At 51.0% G+C, this 14,097-nt stretch overlaps 1 protein-coding gene across 1 annotated transcript; it reads left to right on the top strand.

The window, feature by feature from the left end:
• The first annotated feature begins 11,042 nt into the window (after nt 1-11,042).
• ENTPD8 (ectonucleoside triphosphate diphosphohydrolase 8) lies at nt 11,043-13,956 on the top strand. Its single transcript, XM_068552491.1, has 9 exons — nt 11,043-11,168; nt 11,252-11,369; nt 11,958-12,108; nt 12,235-12,394; nt 12,482-12,712; nt 12,788-13,051; nt 13,233-13,343; nt 13,552-13,686; nt 13,761-13,956. The coding sequence occupies exons 1-9, from the start codon at nt 11,043-11,045 to the stop codon at nt 13,947-13,949; spliced, it is 1,485 nt and encodes a 494-aa protein (XP_068408592.1). The 3' UTR covers nt 13,950-13,956.
• The last annotated feature ends 141 nt before the right edge of the window (nt 13,957-14,097 follow it).

Genomic DNA, 14,097 nt, shown 5'->3' on the forward strand with positions numbered 1-14,097 from the left:
CTTGAAGGGCTTCTTTACTCATAGGGTATTGATTAGTTCTGGGGAGAGGTTTCGAGGGACCTATTTGAGTCTTGACGGGAAGAGCACTGTGGATTTTGCCAATATCAGTTGGAGATTTTGCCCATAAGGAGGATGGTAGCTGACTCAGTAGGGACAAATGATCAGCGTCTCCCGAATCAGCTCCAGGACCATCAGAGACAAAGCAAAGCAAAGACAGTGAAGGGTCACTTAATTCTCCTGGTTGGCTATTTTGACTGTTACTGTGAAATTCTAGAATTATTTCCCCTTTCGGGAGGAAGAAATTCCAGCATGATATTTTCTGAGCCGTCTCAGCTTAATAAATGAATAGGGGCGGAGAGACTAAGGAGGGAAGTGTGGGTATCTCTCAGGGGCCTAAACGAAAAGGAACAGGTTCAGAGACAGGACCCTGTTGAGGTTCCTCAGAGACCCCCACTATTTGGATCACTTTCATGCTCCGAGGCAGGGGCTGCTTTACCGCAGTTGAACTGAGAGTGTGGCTCTGGTGCCAAAAGAGATTCATTCCCAATCTGGAGAGTTGTTTTTCTGAGCTGATGAAGAGGGAGGGTTGGGAAGAACCCCTGTGGTTCCTTGGAGCCCCATCGTTGGGGGTGAGGAGGGCGTTGGAAAGGCTGGTTAGAGGGCTGAAGGCACTTGAAGCACTTACACTTGTGACAGTCTTTTTCCCAAAGTCCTGGCTTTTTGCGATAATAGCAGGAACTAAGAGGGTTTGGGTTTTGTTTAGGGACCTTCATTTGCTGGAGTTGAAATTAATCTTTTTTTTTTTTTTGAAATTAATCTTTTAAGTGACTCATCTAGGGTGTGAGTGAGCTGATCTGCCAGATTAACTAAATACGGAGTGGACATAGTTTCCCATTCCATCCTGCTCCTTTTAACTAAAAGGAAAGATCTTCATTCAGCCCATTAATAAACAGAGTTAAAGGCTACCCTAATGGACTCAACATCTGAAGGAAGGCCAGAATTTTTTTTTTTTTTAAACTATCTGAAGTTGACTGTAATAGTCATGAGCAGTTCATCCGATTTTTGTGCGCAAGCCTGAATCTTGTTCCCAACAACAGGCTGAGGACAGGCTACTATGATTGCTTGGCGGGATCCTCCAGCAGGTGTGCTCGCCTCTTGCCGAAAGTTAGGGGTTGTTTCTCTAAATCCCTTTCAGGATGTTCCCATCAGGCAAGTTTCATCCAGTGTTTGGCTTGACCCCCATCCACAAGCATATAGATCTGGGGAAACCAGGCTGGTATGTTTGGATAATGATGTTAAATTCTTCAGCAAACTTGTGGGGTTCCTCACTGACTTTAGGATACTCTTTTAGGGCTCTCAATTTAGCCTTAGTCTAGGGAACATAAACTTGGGGTTTGTTGGGATCCTCAGAAGACTTAAGTTTAAAGGGGCAGGTCCTGAATTAATGGTTACCGGGGGGAAGGACGGGGAAGAAGGATAGATTGGGAGTTTGGGATTGACATGTACACACTGCTATATTTAAAATAGATAACCAGCGAGGACCTACTGTATAGCACAGGGAACTCTGCTCAATGTTCTGTAATAACTGAAATGGGAAAAGAATTTGAAAATGAATAGATACATATATATGTATAACTGAATCACTTTGCTGTACACCTGAAACTAACACAACATTGTTAATCAACTATGCTCCAATATAAAATAAAATTTTAAAGAATAAATACAGAGGCAGATTCTAACAGGTTCAGAGGAGGAAGTTGGGAGAGGTTTAGGGAAGCGCAGTGAGAGAATTAGAATGAGACAGCGGAGGGCAGAAGGAAAGAGGAAGATAGCACGGGGGCGGGGGGTGGTGCTGAGCACAGGGGCTGCTTTGTCCAGAGACAGGAGATGGGGGCCAGGCGGAGAGTCCTCAGAAGCCATTTTTCCTTCAATTGTTTGTTTGCCTCAGTTAATTTAAAAATTTTATTTTTCTAAGAGGCAATTTCAGAATCTTGATAATGTTTAGAAGCCTCAAAATACCAATCAAAATAGGAATCCCATTTAGTTTTGAAAATTTGTCGAGCCATGGCTGTCCAATTCATCTTTAAGAAAAGCTTGGAAAATTTAAAAGTTCCCCATAATGACCATCAGTGTTATAAATTACTTTGGGTTAAGTTGGTCCATTTAATTAGAAATGTGCATGAGATGGAATCCTCTGGTAGTCCAGTGGTTAGGACTCTGTGCTCTCACTGCCAAGGGCCTGGGTTCAATCCCTGGTCAGGGAACTAAAATCCCACAAGCCACACATGGCACGGCCAAAAAAAACCCCCCAAAACCACAAACAGACAAAAAAGGAATGTGCCTGAGGAAGGACCACAGTTTTTAAACATAAAACTGGCTGAAGGGGGTGGAGGGGGCACTGTCAAAACATTTAGATTGCTGGGATCCCTTTTCTTAGAGGTTTTTCTCTAGAGCAAAGGAAATAAATTTTTAAACAGCACAGTTCCTATAGAAATAACCCAGTTCCAAAGGAATTGGACCAAAGGCTTAGCAGTGCAGTTTCAGTAGGAACAGCCTTATTTCAAGAGACAGGCCAAAGTGCCAAACAAGTACTCCCAGAAAGGACAAAGCCTTTAAAGAAAGGATGAAGTCTTCCCAAAAAAGCAGATCTCAAATACAGCCTGGAGAGCTTCAAAACACAAAAAGAGTGGGGTTTGAATCCTGGAGAAAACTTACCCTCAAACTCCTGGGTCAGCAAGAAAGTAGTGAGCTCAGTAGGCTCTGCAAGTCCACACCTGTTTGCTCACTGCCTTGGAGTTATCAGGGGTCTTCTCTGGATCCCTCTTCTGACACCAAGTAATGTTGACCTAAATCAATGAAACCATCAGTTATATTACCAGCAAAAATGGTTTATTTGAGAACAGCATAGAACTGCAATTCAAGGTACGCAATCTATGGTGTACCACAGGTAAGTTTGGAGAACAAAGGAGAGGAACTTTCTTTTATAGAGGAGAAGGAGGAGTTGGGAGGGGCTGTTCTAAACAAAGAGTCCATTGGAGGAAACTGGGAGTTGGAAGTATGGTGACTTTTCACTGGCTGAGCTGTGCTGGTGAAGTAAAGACAGTCTCAGATGAAGGAAAACTAAGAGAATCTGTAGGCAGCAGACCTGCTCTAATGGGACAATTAAGGGAGATTCTTCAGACAGAAATCAAATGATACCAGAAGGAAACTTGGAACACCAGGATTAAGGAAGAGCAACAGAAGTGATACATATCATAGACTATTCTCCTCTCAAGTTCTTTAAAATATGTTGGACAATGAAAGCAAAAGTTACAGCATTGTCTAGGGGGGATTTCAATGTCAGTGTGATGTATAAGACAACTATAATGTGAAAGGTCGGGGGAAAAGAGACCAACGTGGTGTGAAGAGGTCTCCAACTGAAGTGGTAAATACTGATTACAAACAGACTGTAAAAAGTGATGTATGTATTTTGAATTCCCTAGAAAAACCAGTAAGATTTTATACAAAACAGATATAGTCAAAATTATAAGAGAAAAATTTTAATGGCATATGAAAAAAAAATATTCAAATAACACAAAAGAAGGCAGGAAAGGGGAAAGGAGGAATGAAAAAAAAAAACACCAAAATAATAAAATGCTAGACCTAAATTCAAATTACCGTTTTGAATTGAATTGCCAAATACCAATTGACTTACCAAATTCAAATTATCCATATTACACTAGGTGTAAACGGATTTCTCTCATAGCCTAGGAAAGTGCAAGGGTTTTGGGAACTGAGAACCAGAGACAGATGAAGACCAAATATATATTTCTCATTATAAATCACAATATCTAAATCTGTTTACAAGAAACTTACTTCAAATATAATGATAAAGTAGATTAAAGTAAAAGGATGAAAGATGATATACCATGCAAATACTAATCAAAAGAAGACAGGAGTGAGTGGTTTTGTTAATATCACACAACGTAAACTTTAGAGCAAAGCGAATTACCCGGGATAAAGAGGGACATTACGTATTGAGAAAAGGGGCAATTCTTCAAGAAGCCATAGCAATTCTAAAGGTAGGCACCTGAAAACAGAGCTTTAATAGAAAAAAATTTTTGAAGCAAAAATTGACAACTGGAAGTAGAAATAGACAAATCCACAATTACAGTTGGAGTCAGCAGTACTTCTCTCTCAGTAATAGATAAAACTAGTAGACAGAAGATCAGCAAGGATATAAAATAAGTGAACAATACTATCAACCAACTGGACATAATGACATTTACAGCACACTCCACACAACAGCAACAGAATGCATATTCTTCTCAAGTGCACATGGAACATTCACCAAAATAAAGCATAGCTTGATTTAAAAAAACAAACCTTAGCAAATTTAAGATAATCAAAAACATACAGGGCTTCCCTGGTGGCGCAGTGGTTGAGAGTCTGCCTGCCAATGCGGGGGACACGGGTTCGAGCCCTGGTCTGGGAAGATCCCACATGCCGCGGAGCGACTGGGCCCGTGAGCCACAACTACTGAGCCTGAGCGTCTGGAGCCTCTGCTCCGCAACAAGAGAGGCGCGGTAGTGAGAGGCCCGCGCACCGCGATGAAGAGTGGCCCCCGCTCGCCGCAACTGGAGAAAGCCCTCACACAGAAACGAAGACCCAACACAGCCAAAAATAAACATAATAAAAAAAAAAAAAACAAACAAACATACAAAGCATGTCCTCTGACTATAATAGAATTAGAGTAGAAATCAATAAGAGAAAAATGTCAGGAAAATCTTTAATCACTTGGGAATTAAACACCACAACCCTAAATAATCCATGGATCAAAGAGGAAGTCTTAAGGGAAACTTAAAATATTTTGAACTGAATGAAATTAAAATACAGCATGTAAGAAAATTGAGAGATGCAGCTAAAGCAGTGCTTAGAGGGAAATTTATAGTACAAATGCTTACATTAGAAAAGAAGAAAGGTCTCAAGTCAATAATCTAAGCTTCCATCTCAAGAAATTAGAAAATGATGAGCAATATAGACCCAAGTCATGCAGAAGAAGGGAAATAAATATAAGAGCAAAAATCAAAAGAATGTGGAAACCAAAAAACAATAGAAAAAAAATTGTGAAAAAGCTGATTCTTTGGAATGATCAATAAAATTGATAAACCTCTAGCAACACTGGGAAAAAAAAAAAGTGCAGACACAAATTACCAGTATCAGGAACGAAAGAGGTCTGTCACTACAGACATCACAAAAGGATAGGAAAGGAATGCTCTGAATAATTCTGTTGACATAAATTCAATAGCTGGAGTGACATGGACCGAGTCCTCAAAAGCCACAAGCTACCAAAACTCACTCAGCATGAACTAGATAGCTTGAATAGCCCTATCACTACTAAAGAAATTAAATCTATAGTTAAATATCTTATGAAAAAGAAAGTCTCATAGTTTCACTGGCAAATTATACTAAACATTTAAAGAAGAAATACAAAGTCTACAAATCCCTTCCAGGAAATAAAAGGGGAAGGACAACTTCCCAACTTGTTTACCAGTCCAGCATCACCCCAGTACTGAAACCAGCACTAAAAAGAAAACAACAAACCCTTGTGAACATAGCTGCAAAAACCCTCAACAGATACAATTATTCTTATTCTCTGAAGTAGTTCTGTTCTATGAAGTCACTGCAAACTCCAAGTTAGCCAACACCGAACCACTGCTCCCCAGGGGAGATAGAGGCTCAGGTTCCTGAAAGCACAAAAGCACAAAAAACATGGCACGAAACAGACCATGAAAAGGACGCTTGTTTACAGCAAGAGCTGAAACAAGAAGGCAGTGTCGCCTTGTTCAACCTCAGCTGAGGACATGCACATCAAGTCACTCAAACTTTTTGCTGCTCTGTTCATGTCCACAGATGACCACGGAAGCGCTGCAAGTATTGATTTGGGGATTACAAAAAACTTCTGAGGTTAGTAGGCAAAATTGCAAATACAAAATCCACAAATAATGAGACCTGACTGTGTCAACAAATAAAATCCAGTGATATATAAAGAAAACAATGCACCACAACCAAGGGAAGTTTATCCTGAGAATGTATGGCTGGTTCAGTATTCAGGAAAATCAATCAGTGTATATCACCACACTGAGTGTCCAAAGAAGAAAAATCACATGAACATATTAATGGATGAAGACAAAGCACGTGACGAAATACAGCGCTCATTCGTGACGAAAACTCTAGCAAACTAGAAGGGAACTTCCGCACCCTGACAAAGGGCATCTGCATAACACCAACAACTAACAGACACCGTGCTTCATGGGGGACGACAATTCAGGCTGGGAACAAGGCTTGGGTGTGCGGTCATCACCCTACTTCGTGCACCTGGGAGTCTTGGCCAGGGCAGTAGGTGAGAAAGAGGAAGAAGAGGCACACACGAGAGGAGGAGATGCCGCTGTCGTGTTTAGAGACCACACGACTGTCTGCGTCAGAAACTCCAGGGAATCTACACAAACTCCTGGGGCTAATAGGTGGGCTTCGCACGGTGGTGGGTACAAGGTCAACCACAAAGACCAGTTGCATCTACTTACCGCCAATGAACAATTGAGAACTGAATTTTTAAAAGTACCATTTACGATAGCTCCCCGCAAAAATGAAATACGTAGATATAAATCTAACAAAACATGTACTGGATCATTGTTCTGAACACTAGAAAAATGCTGACGAAAAAAATTTTAAGACCTAAACACTAACTAGAGAGAAGAGAAATTGTGTTCATGGATTGGAAGACTCAAAATTGTAAAGATATCAATTCTCCACAAAGTGATTATATAACGCCAATAAAAGTTTCAGGAGAATTTTTTTGTACATAAAGAGGGGCTGACTATAAAATGTATATGGAAGGGCATAGGAACTAGAATAGCTAAAACAATTTTGAAAAAGAAGATTGAAGTTGGAGGACTCATACTGCACAATATTAAGGTTTACTATGTGGGGACTTCCCTGGCGGTGCAGTAGTTAGGAATCCGCCTGCCAATGCAGGAGACACGGGTTTGAGCCCTGGTCCGGGAAGAGCCCACATGCCACAGAGCAACTAAGGTCGTTCTCCACAACTACTGAGCCTGCGCTCTAGAGCCCGTGCTCGGCAACAAGAGAAGCCACCGCAATGAGAAGCCCGCGCACCACAATGACGAGTAGCCCCCGCTCGCCGCAACTAGAGAAAGCCCGCGCACAGCAACGAAGACCCAACACAGCCAAAACGAAATATGTAAATAAATAAATTTATTTTAAAATACCCACATCTTTAAAAAAAAAAAAGACTTACTATGTGGCTGCATAATTAAGACAGAATTGGGGACGAGAGACACAATAGGATGTCCAGAAATGGGCCCTCACAAATATGGCCAGTCATACAGAGGTGCAGAGGGGTCCACGGAGAAAGGATGGTCCTTTCTTTTTTTTTAAATTTAATTAATTAATTAATTTTTTGGCTGCATTGGGTCTTCATTGCTGCGTACAGGCTTTTCTCTAGTTGTGGCGAGCGGGGGCTACTCTTCGTTGCAGTGCGCGGGCTTCTCATTGCAGTGGCTTCTCTTGTTGTAGAGCACGGGCTCTAGGCGCACAGGCTTCAGTAGTGTGGCACGCGGGCTCAGTAGTTGTGGCTCGCGGGCTTAGTTGCTCCGAGGCATGTGGGATCCTCCCGGACCAGGGCTCGAACCCGTGTCCCCTGCATTGGCAGGCAGATTCTTAACCACTGGGCCACCAGGGAAGCCCCCGTCCTTTTCTTTTTTAAATTTTATTGAAGTATAGTTGATTTACAATGTTGTGTTAATTTCTCCTGCACAGCAAAGTGACTCAGTTATTTATATATATATACACACACACACACACACACACACACACACATATATATATTCTCTTTCATATTCTTTTCCATTATGGTTTATCACAGGATATTGAATATAGTGCCTTGTGTTATGCAGTAGGACCTTGTTGTTTATCCATCCTGTATATAATAGTTTGCATCTGCTAACCCCAAACTCCCATTCCTTCACTTCCCTACTCCCCCTCCTCCTTGGCAACCGCAAGTCTGTTCTCTATGTCTGTGAGTCAGTTTCTGTTTCATAGATAGGTTGGTTTGTATCATATTTTAGATTCCACATGTAAGTGATATCATACGGTATGTGTCTTTCTCTTTCTGACTTACTTCGCTCAGTATGATAATCTCTAGGTCCATCCATGTTGCTGCCAATGGCATTATTTCCTTCTTTTTTGATGGCTGAGTCATATTCCACTGTATATATGTACCACATCTTCTTTAGAAAGGATGGTCTTTTCAACACCCGGTGCCGGTGCCTCGGCCGTCCACATGCAGAAGAGGTGGACTTGACCGAGCCACACAACTTACAAAGAATAATTCAAAATGGGTCATAGATCAAGTTACATCATGAAACTAGGAGACTTGAGGAGAAAGAATTCTTCATGACCAGGGGTTAGGCAAAAAGTTCTTAGTAACAACACAAAAAAACCATCCACAAAAAAACACTGATAAATTTGACTTCATCAAGAATTTTAAAATTTGCTCTGTGAAATACACTGTTCAGATAAGATACGGACTGAGAGAAAATATTTGCAAACCTCATACAGGAGAAGGGGCTGCACCTAGAATATATAAAGAATTCTCCAAACTCAGCAGGAAGAAGTCAAACGATCCAACCAAAAGATGTGACACTTGACCAGAGAGGATACACGTGTGCAAAAAGCGCGTGGGGAGACGCTCAGCGTCCTCAGCCCTTGGTGCAAACTGAAGCCACAGTGAGGCTGGACTGTGCATCGGTCAGACCGGCTGAAATGAAAAGTTGTGACGCGGACACTGGAAAGGACGCAGAGAGACCGGCTCTCTCACGCTAGAGAACATCTGCGCAGTTTTGCATCGAGTTAAACCCAGCAGTCTGTCTCCGGGGTGGGAGCGAAAGCACAGGTCCAGCGAAGCCTCGTGCCTGAACGTCCACGGCAGCTTTTTACAGTCGGAGGGCGGGAACCCCGATGCCTCCAGCACCGGGGGTTCAGCAAACGGTTCATCAGAGCAGCCGGTCTCCGCGTGGGCATGGGGGAGACGCCGGGCCTCGGGCCTCAAGCTGGGGGGAAGAAGCCAGGCTCAATCCATCTCTGAGACCCCCTCCCGAGGACAAAACCTCAGCGAGGAGAGCCAGTGGGGTGGGGGGGCGGGGCCGGGCTGGGCGGTTCTGGTTGTGGTGGCCGGGGTCACACAAATAGACCCGTGTGCACAAAAAGGGGCAATTTCACCGCACGCCTGCAAACCACCAAACCCCTCGACTGGGGCTGACTCTCGCCCTCCTCGTGGGACCACAGCTGGCCCTGACTCCGGGCCTTTGCTCTGGCCGAGCCCTCGGCCTTGGGCCCTTTCCAGTCACCTGACTCCGCTGACCTGCCCTTCGCCTGAGCGCGGGCACCGTCCTCCCTCTGGGGAAGGGCGGGGTCGGAGGGCAAAGTCTGAGCAGCCTCCGGAGCGACCACCCTGGGCGGGGCTGGTGACCCCAGGTGGGGGCAGGCAGCAGCGGCTGTCGCCTGCCTGACAGCAGACCCGGGCTCAGGGGAGCGGTGACTGGCGGCGGGCGGCGGGCAGAGGCGGGCCGGCACCTGGCCGGTGCCTGAGAGACGACAGCCGGGCCAGTTTCCACGTCGCTGCGGCCGTTCACCCACCAGCCCAGGTGAGGGGCCGTGTTGGTCTGGGGGTGCCGACCGGCCCTGGGGGCGTGCTCTGTGTGGAGTCTACCCAGCCTCTCTGCCCGCCCACTGGGGGCTCAGGCGGGGGGCTCAGGGTGCTACACGCCCGGGAGGGGGTGTGAGGTGGGGTACCGGTGTCCCTGGCCCTGCCTGTAACTTGCCTGTCTCTGTGAGGCGGCCTGTGGCCAGGGTGCGTTTGGGGACACAGGCTGGGTCCCGTCCGGCCTGACGGCGGCTCGAGCAGGTCGCCTGTCCTCTCTGAGCCTCGCTCTTCCCTCCTTAAAATGGGATCAGGACGCAGACGGGCCGCCTGGAGCCCAGGGCCCTGCATTCGCCCTGGGAGGCGGACGCCCCCTGGGAACAGCCGCATTCCCGCGGGGATACTGATGCCGCACAAAGTCCATGAGCCTTAGAGCTCTGCAGACCTCAGACCATTTCCTTTGGACGGTGGTGGCAGCTGGCCGAGGCCCCTGCTGACCTCGTGTGCGTGGGCCCTGCTCAGGGACGTTTGGGGGCTGGAGAGGGCCCTGCAGAGGCCCCAGCCACTGAGCCGGTGCCGCGGCCCCGTGCAAACCACCTTCCTGGGTCAGCCCGGGCCGGCTGCGAGGGACCGTCATGGGGCCAAGGGAAAAGTTTCAGATCAGAGAAGCCCGAGGCTGGGTTTTTAAACAGAAACCAGATGAATCTGTTCAGAACCCCTCGGCCTTCAGGTCCTTCGGTAGAGAAACCATGCTTCCCGGGCCCCCGCTGACCTGCTTGGCAACGATTAGACACCCAGGCAGTCGGTCACCTGTCCCCACCGGGTTCAGGCCCGACCTCAGGGCTCTTAGAAAACTGTCCTGGGAGAGGCCTGGGGTGAGGGCTGCAGGGAGGAGCCAGGTAGATGGGAGAGGTGGGGCCCTGGGTTCCCGGAGTTCATTGTGGAGCTGGGGCTCCTTATCCTGCGGGGGACGGGAGGGGAGCTGGGGTCCTGGGAGGGTGCGGGGAGTGGGGCTGCCAGAGCACACGCGGGTAGCTCCGCTGGGCCCTGGTGTGGCACTAGAAAGGGGGTCTCCGGGACCTCCTCATTGCTGTGTGTTGCAGCCTAGCCTGTCGCCAGACAGGGCGTCCCGGTGCCCGGCCCCCGCCGGCCCCTGTGACGCCGTGACACCATGCGTAGCCCGGCTCTCCGGCGTGGTCTTTAGTCCTGCCCATCGACCCAGCCGGCATGGGCTGTCTGAGCCCCGGGGAGGACCGAGGGCCTCTCCAGGGCAGCGGCACCTGCAGCCAGCAGAGTCGGGGTGCTCACTGCTGCCCACCCCACAGGTGCCAGTCCCGCCCCCATGGGGCTGACATGGAAGGAACGGGTCTTCACAGCCCTGCTGGGGGCTGCAGCGGTCTCAGGCCTCACCACGCTCATTCTCTTCCTGGTGGAGGCCACCAACGTCCTCCTGCCCGCAGACACCAAGGTGTGCCCCCAGACCCCACCCAGGGGAGGCTGGGCTGGGCCGTCACGGCCCCGACGCCCTCCTGACCCTGGTGTCACTCCCAGTTCGGGATCGTGTTTGACGCTGGGTCCTCCCACACATCACTCTTTGTGTATCAGTGGCTGGCAAACAAGGAGAATGACACAGGTGTGGTCAGCCAGGCCCTGGCCTGCCAGGTGAAAGGTCAGTGGGCAGTTCCATCAACGGTGGATGGGTGTTGGGAGCTGCCGGCCGCTGCCCGGCTGGGCTTTCCAGCTGGATGGAGGTTTGGGAAGTGGCACAGGCTGGAGCTGGGCAGTAGCAAATCAACCTAAAGGAAAGGGGCTCAGAGAGGTTCAGTGAGTTGCCCCAGGGGGCCCAGCTGGTCAGTGGGAGCTGGGCCAGGGCTCTGGATCTGTCCCGCCTGAGCCTGCAGAGATCCAAAACAAACTCTTCCAGCTCCTGGGGCTCCAGACGTGGCATCCCTCCAACCTCTCCCTCGGACTTCACGTGGCCTCTCCCCTGTGTGTCTCAAATCTCCCTCTTCTGTCTCTTGTAAGGATGCCAGTCGTTGGTTTTAGGGCCCACCTGGGAAATCCAGATGATCTCATCTTAAGATTCCTAACTTAATGACATCTGCAAAGACCCTTTTTCCAAATACGGTCCCATTTGCAGGCTCCGAGGGTGAGGATGTGGACGCACCTTTGGGGGCTACTTTTCAACCTCCCACAGGCCCTTACAGCTCAGCTTCCTTCGGGGCCTGGAGCCTTGTCCTGTAGTGTTGTGTTTCAGGGCCTGGCATCTCTTCCTACGCCTCCGACCCTGCACAGGCTGGCGAGAGCCTGCAGGGCTGCCTGGAGGAGGCGCTGGCACTGATCCCAAAGGCCAAGCATCAGCAAACGCCCATGTTCCTGGGGGCCACGGCTGGCATGAGGCTGCTCAGGTGCGGGGGCTGGCATGGGCCCGCACACGTCCCTGGGGTGCAGTGTGAGAGCTGTGGTCCCTGCTCAGGCGGGACGGAGGAGGGGTGGCTCCTGCCAGCTCCAGCGTCCCTGTCCTCTCCGTGCAGCCAGAAGAACAGCTCTCAGGCGGAGGACGTCTTCGCAGCAGTCAACTGGGTCCTGAGCCGGTCTCCCGTGGACTTCTGGGGCGCTGAGCTCCTGGCTGGGCAGGATGAAGGGGCCTTAGGTTGGGTCACCATCAACTACGTCCTGGGCCTGCTGGTGAAGGTGCCACAGACGGCCCCAGAGTGGGAGGGGGGCGGGGGGGGTCATCATGGCCGGCCCCAGGACTCAGTGCCCCCTGTCTGTGGCCAGTACTCCTTCTCCGGAGAATGGATCCGGCCTCTGGAAGGGACGTTGGTGGGCGCCCTGGACATGGGTGGCGCCTCCACCCAGATCACCTTTGTGCCTGGAGGCCCCATCCTGGACAAGACCACCCAGGCCACCTTCCGCCTCTATGGCACAGAACACAGTGTCTACACCCACAGCTACCTCTGCTTCGGGCGCGACCAGATGCTGAACCGGCTCCTGGCCGGGCTGGTGCAGGTGGGCTGCTCTGCGGGAGGGGGGCGGGGCACCCTGCCAGGCGGGTGCTCAGAGATGCCCCCACCCTCCCCACAGAGCAGCCCGGGCCTCCTGGTGCGTCACCCCTGCTACCACAGCGGCTACCGGGGCACGCTGGCCCTGGCCGCCCTGTACGGGTCGCCCTGCGTCCAGGCCGCAGCCCCCCGAGACCTCGGCCAGAACCTCACTGTGGAGGGGACGGGGAACCCCGGGGCCTGTGTCGCCGCCATCCGGGGTCTCTTCAACTTCTCCAGCTGCGACGGCCGAGGAGACTGCGCCTTCGACGGGGTCTACCAGCCCCCCGTGCGGGGCCAGTTCTACGTGAGCCCCCGCGGCCTGCCCTCGGGGCCCAGCTTCCCCTCGGGGCCCCAGGGTCCAACCCCAGGGGGCCCTTGGGGAGCCTGGGACCCCAGGTGGGGTGGGGTGGGGAGGGGCGGAACCCGGCTCATCCTGGGCCCCCCTGCCTTGCGCCCTGCCCGGGCAATTCACCCCCCTCCCCCAGGCCTTCTCCAACTTCTACCACACGTTCCACTTCCTGAACCTCACCTCCAGGCCGCCACTGGCCACGGCCAACGCCACCGTCTGGGAGTTCTGCCAGAGGCCCTGGAAGCTGGTGGGTGGATGTGGGCCGCCCGCCCCCCAGCTGGGTCCCAGCTCCCTGGGCTGCAGGCTCCACCGAGCAGGGACCCCGTCCCAGGCAGTGTGGCCAGGGGGCTGGGGGGCTCCAGGCAGGAGACTCAGGGTCACGTCTCCGAGGGGGACCAGCCGTGGGGACCCAGGAGGTGAGGCCTCACGGGGCTCCTGGCCTCCCGGGCCCCCAGGTGGAGGCGAGCTCGCCCGGGCAGGGCCGCTGGCTGTGCGACTACTGTGCCTCCGGCCTGTACGTCCTCACGCTCCTGCTGGAGGGCTACGGGTTCAGCCAGGAGACCTGGGGCGGCATCGAGTTCCGCAAGCAGGTGACGGCTCAGGGCGAGAGGGGGTTGGGGCTTCGGGCTGCCGCCCGCAGCCTGACCGGCCGTGTGGCCCGCAGGCTGGTGGCACCGACATCGGCTGGACGCTCGGCTACATGCTGAACCTGACCAGCTTGATCCCAGCCGAGGTGCCCGCCCAGTGGCGGGCACAGAGCTATGGCGTCTGGGTGGCCGGAGTCGTCTTTTTGGTGCTGACCCTCACAGCCATTCTCGGGGCCACTGCGGTGCAGCTCTGGCGCCGGGACTAGGCCGGCTGCCAGCTGGTGCTGGAAGGCAGAGGCCTGAGCTGACCGGAGCCTTCCTGAGCCCCGACCCCCAAGGCTTGCCCTGTGGGCTCTGGCCCCATGGTAACATGGCCCCCTTTTGCCCTTGGGGTCATTCTGGCCATGGAGGCTG

Source organism: Eschrichtius robustus, chromosome 10 (assembly GCF_028021215.1).
Source record: "Eschrichtius robustus isolate mEscRob2 chromosome 10, mEscRob2.pri, whole genome shotgun sequence".
In the NCBI taxonomy this organism is placed as follows: domain Eukaryota; kingdom Metazoa; phylum Chordata; class Mammalia; order Artiodactyla; family Eschrichtiidae; genus Eschrichtius; species Eschrichtius robustus.

What these genes read in the sequence shown, in the direction of transcription:
- ENTPD8 (XM_068552491.1), top strand. Translation starts at nt 11,043, where the DNA reads ATGGGGCTGACATGGAAGGAACGGGTCTTCACAGCCCTGCTGGGGGCT. An exon ending in TCCTGGCCGGGCTGGTGCAG is followed by an intron (nt 12,713 to 12,787) that starts GTGGGCTGCTCT and finishes CCCTCCCCACAG; the next exon opens with AGCAGCCCGGGCCTCCTGGT. An exon ending in CCGTGCGGGGCCAGTTCTAC is followed by an intron (nt 13,052 to 13,232) that starts GTGAGCCCCCGC and finishes CCCCTCCCCCAG; the next exon opens with GCCTTCTCCAACTTCTACCA.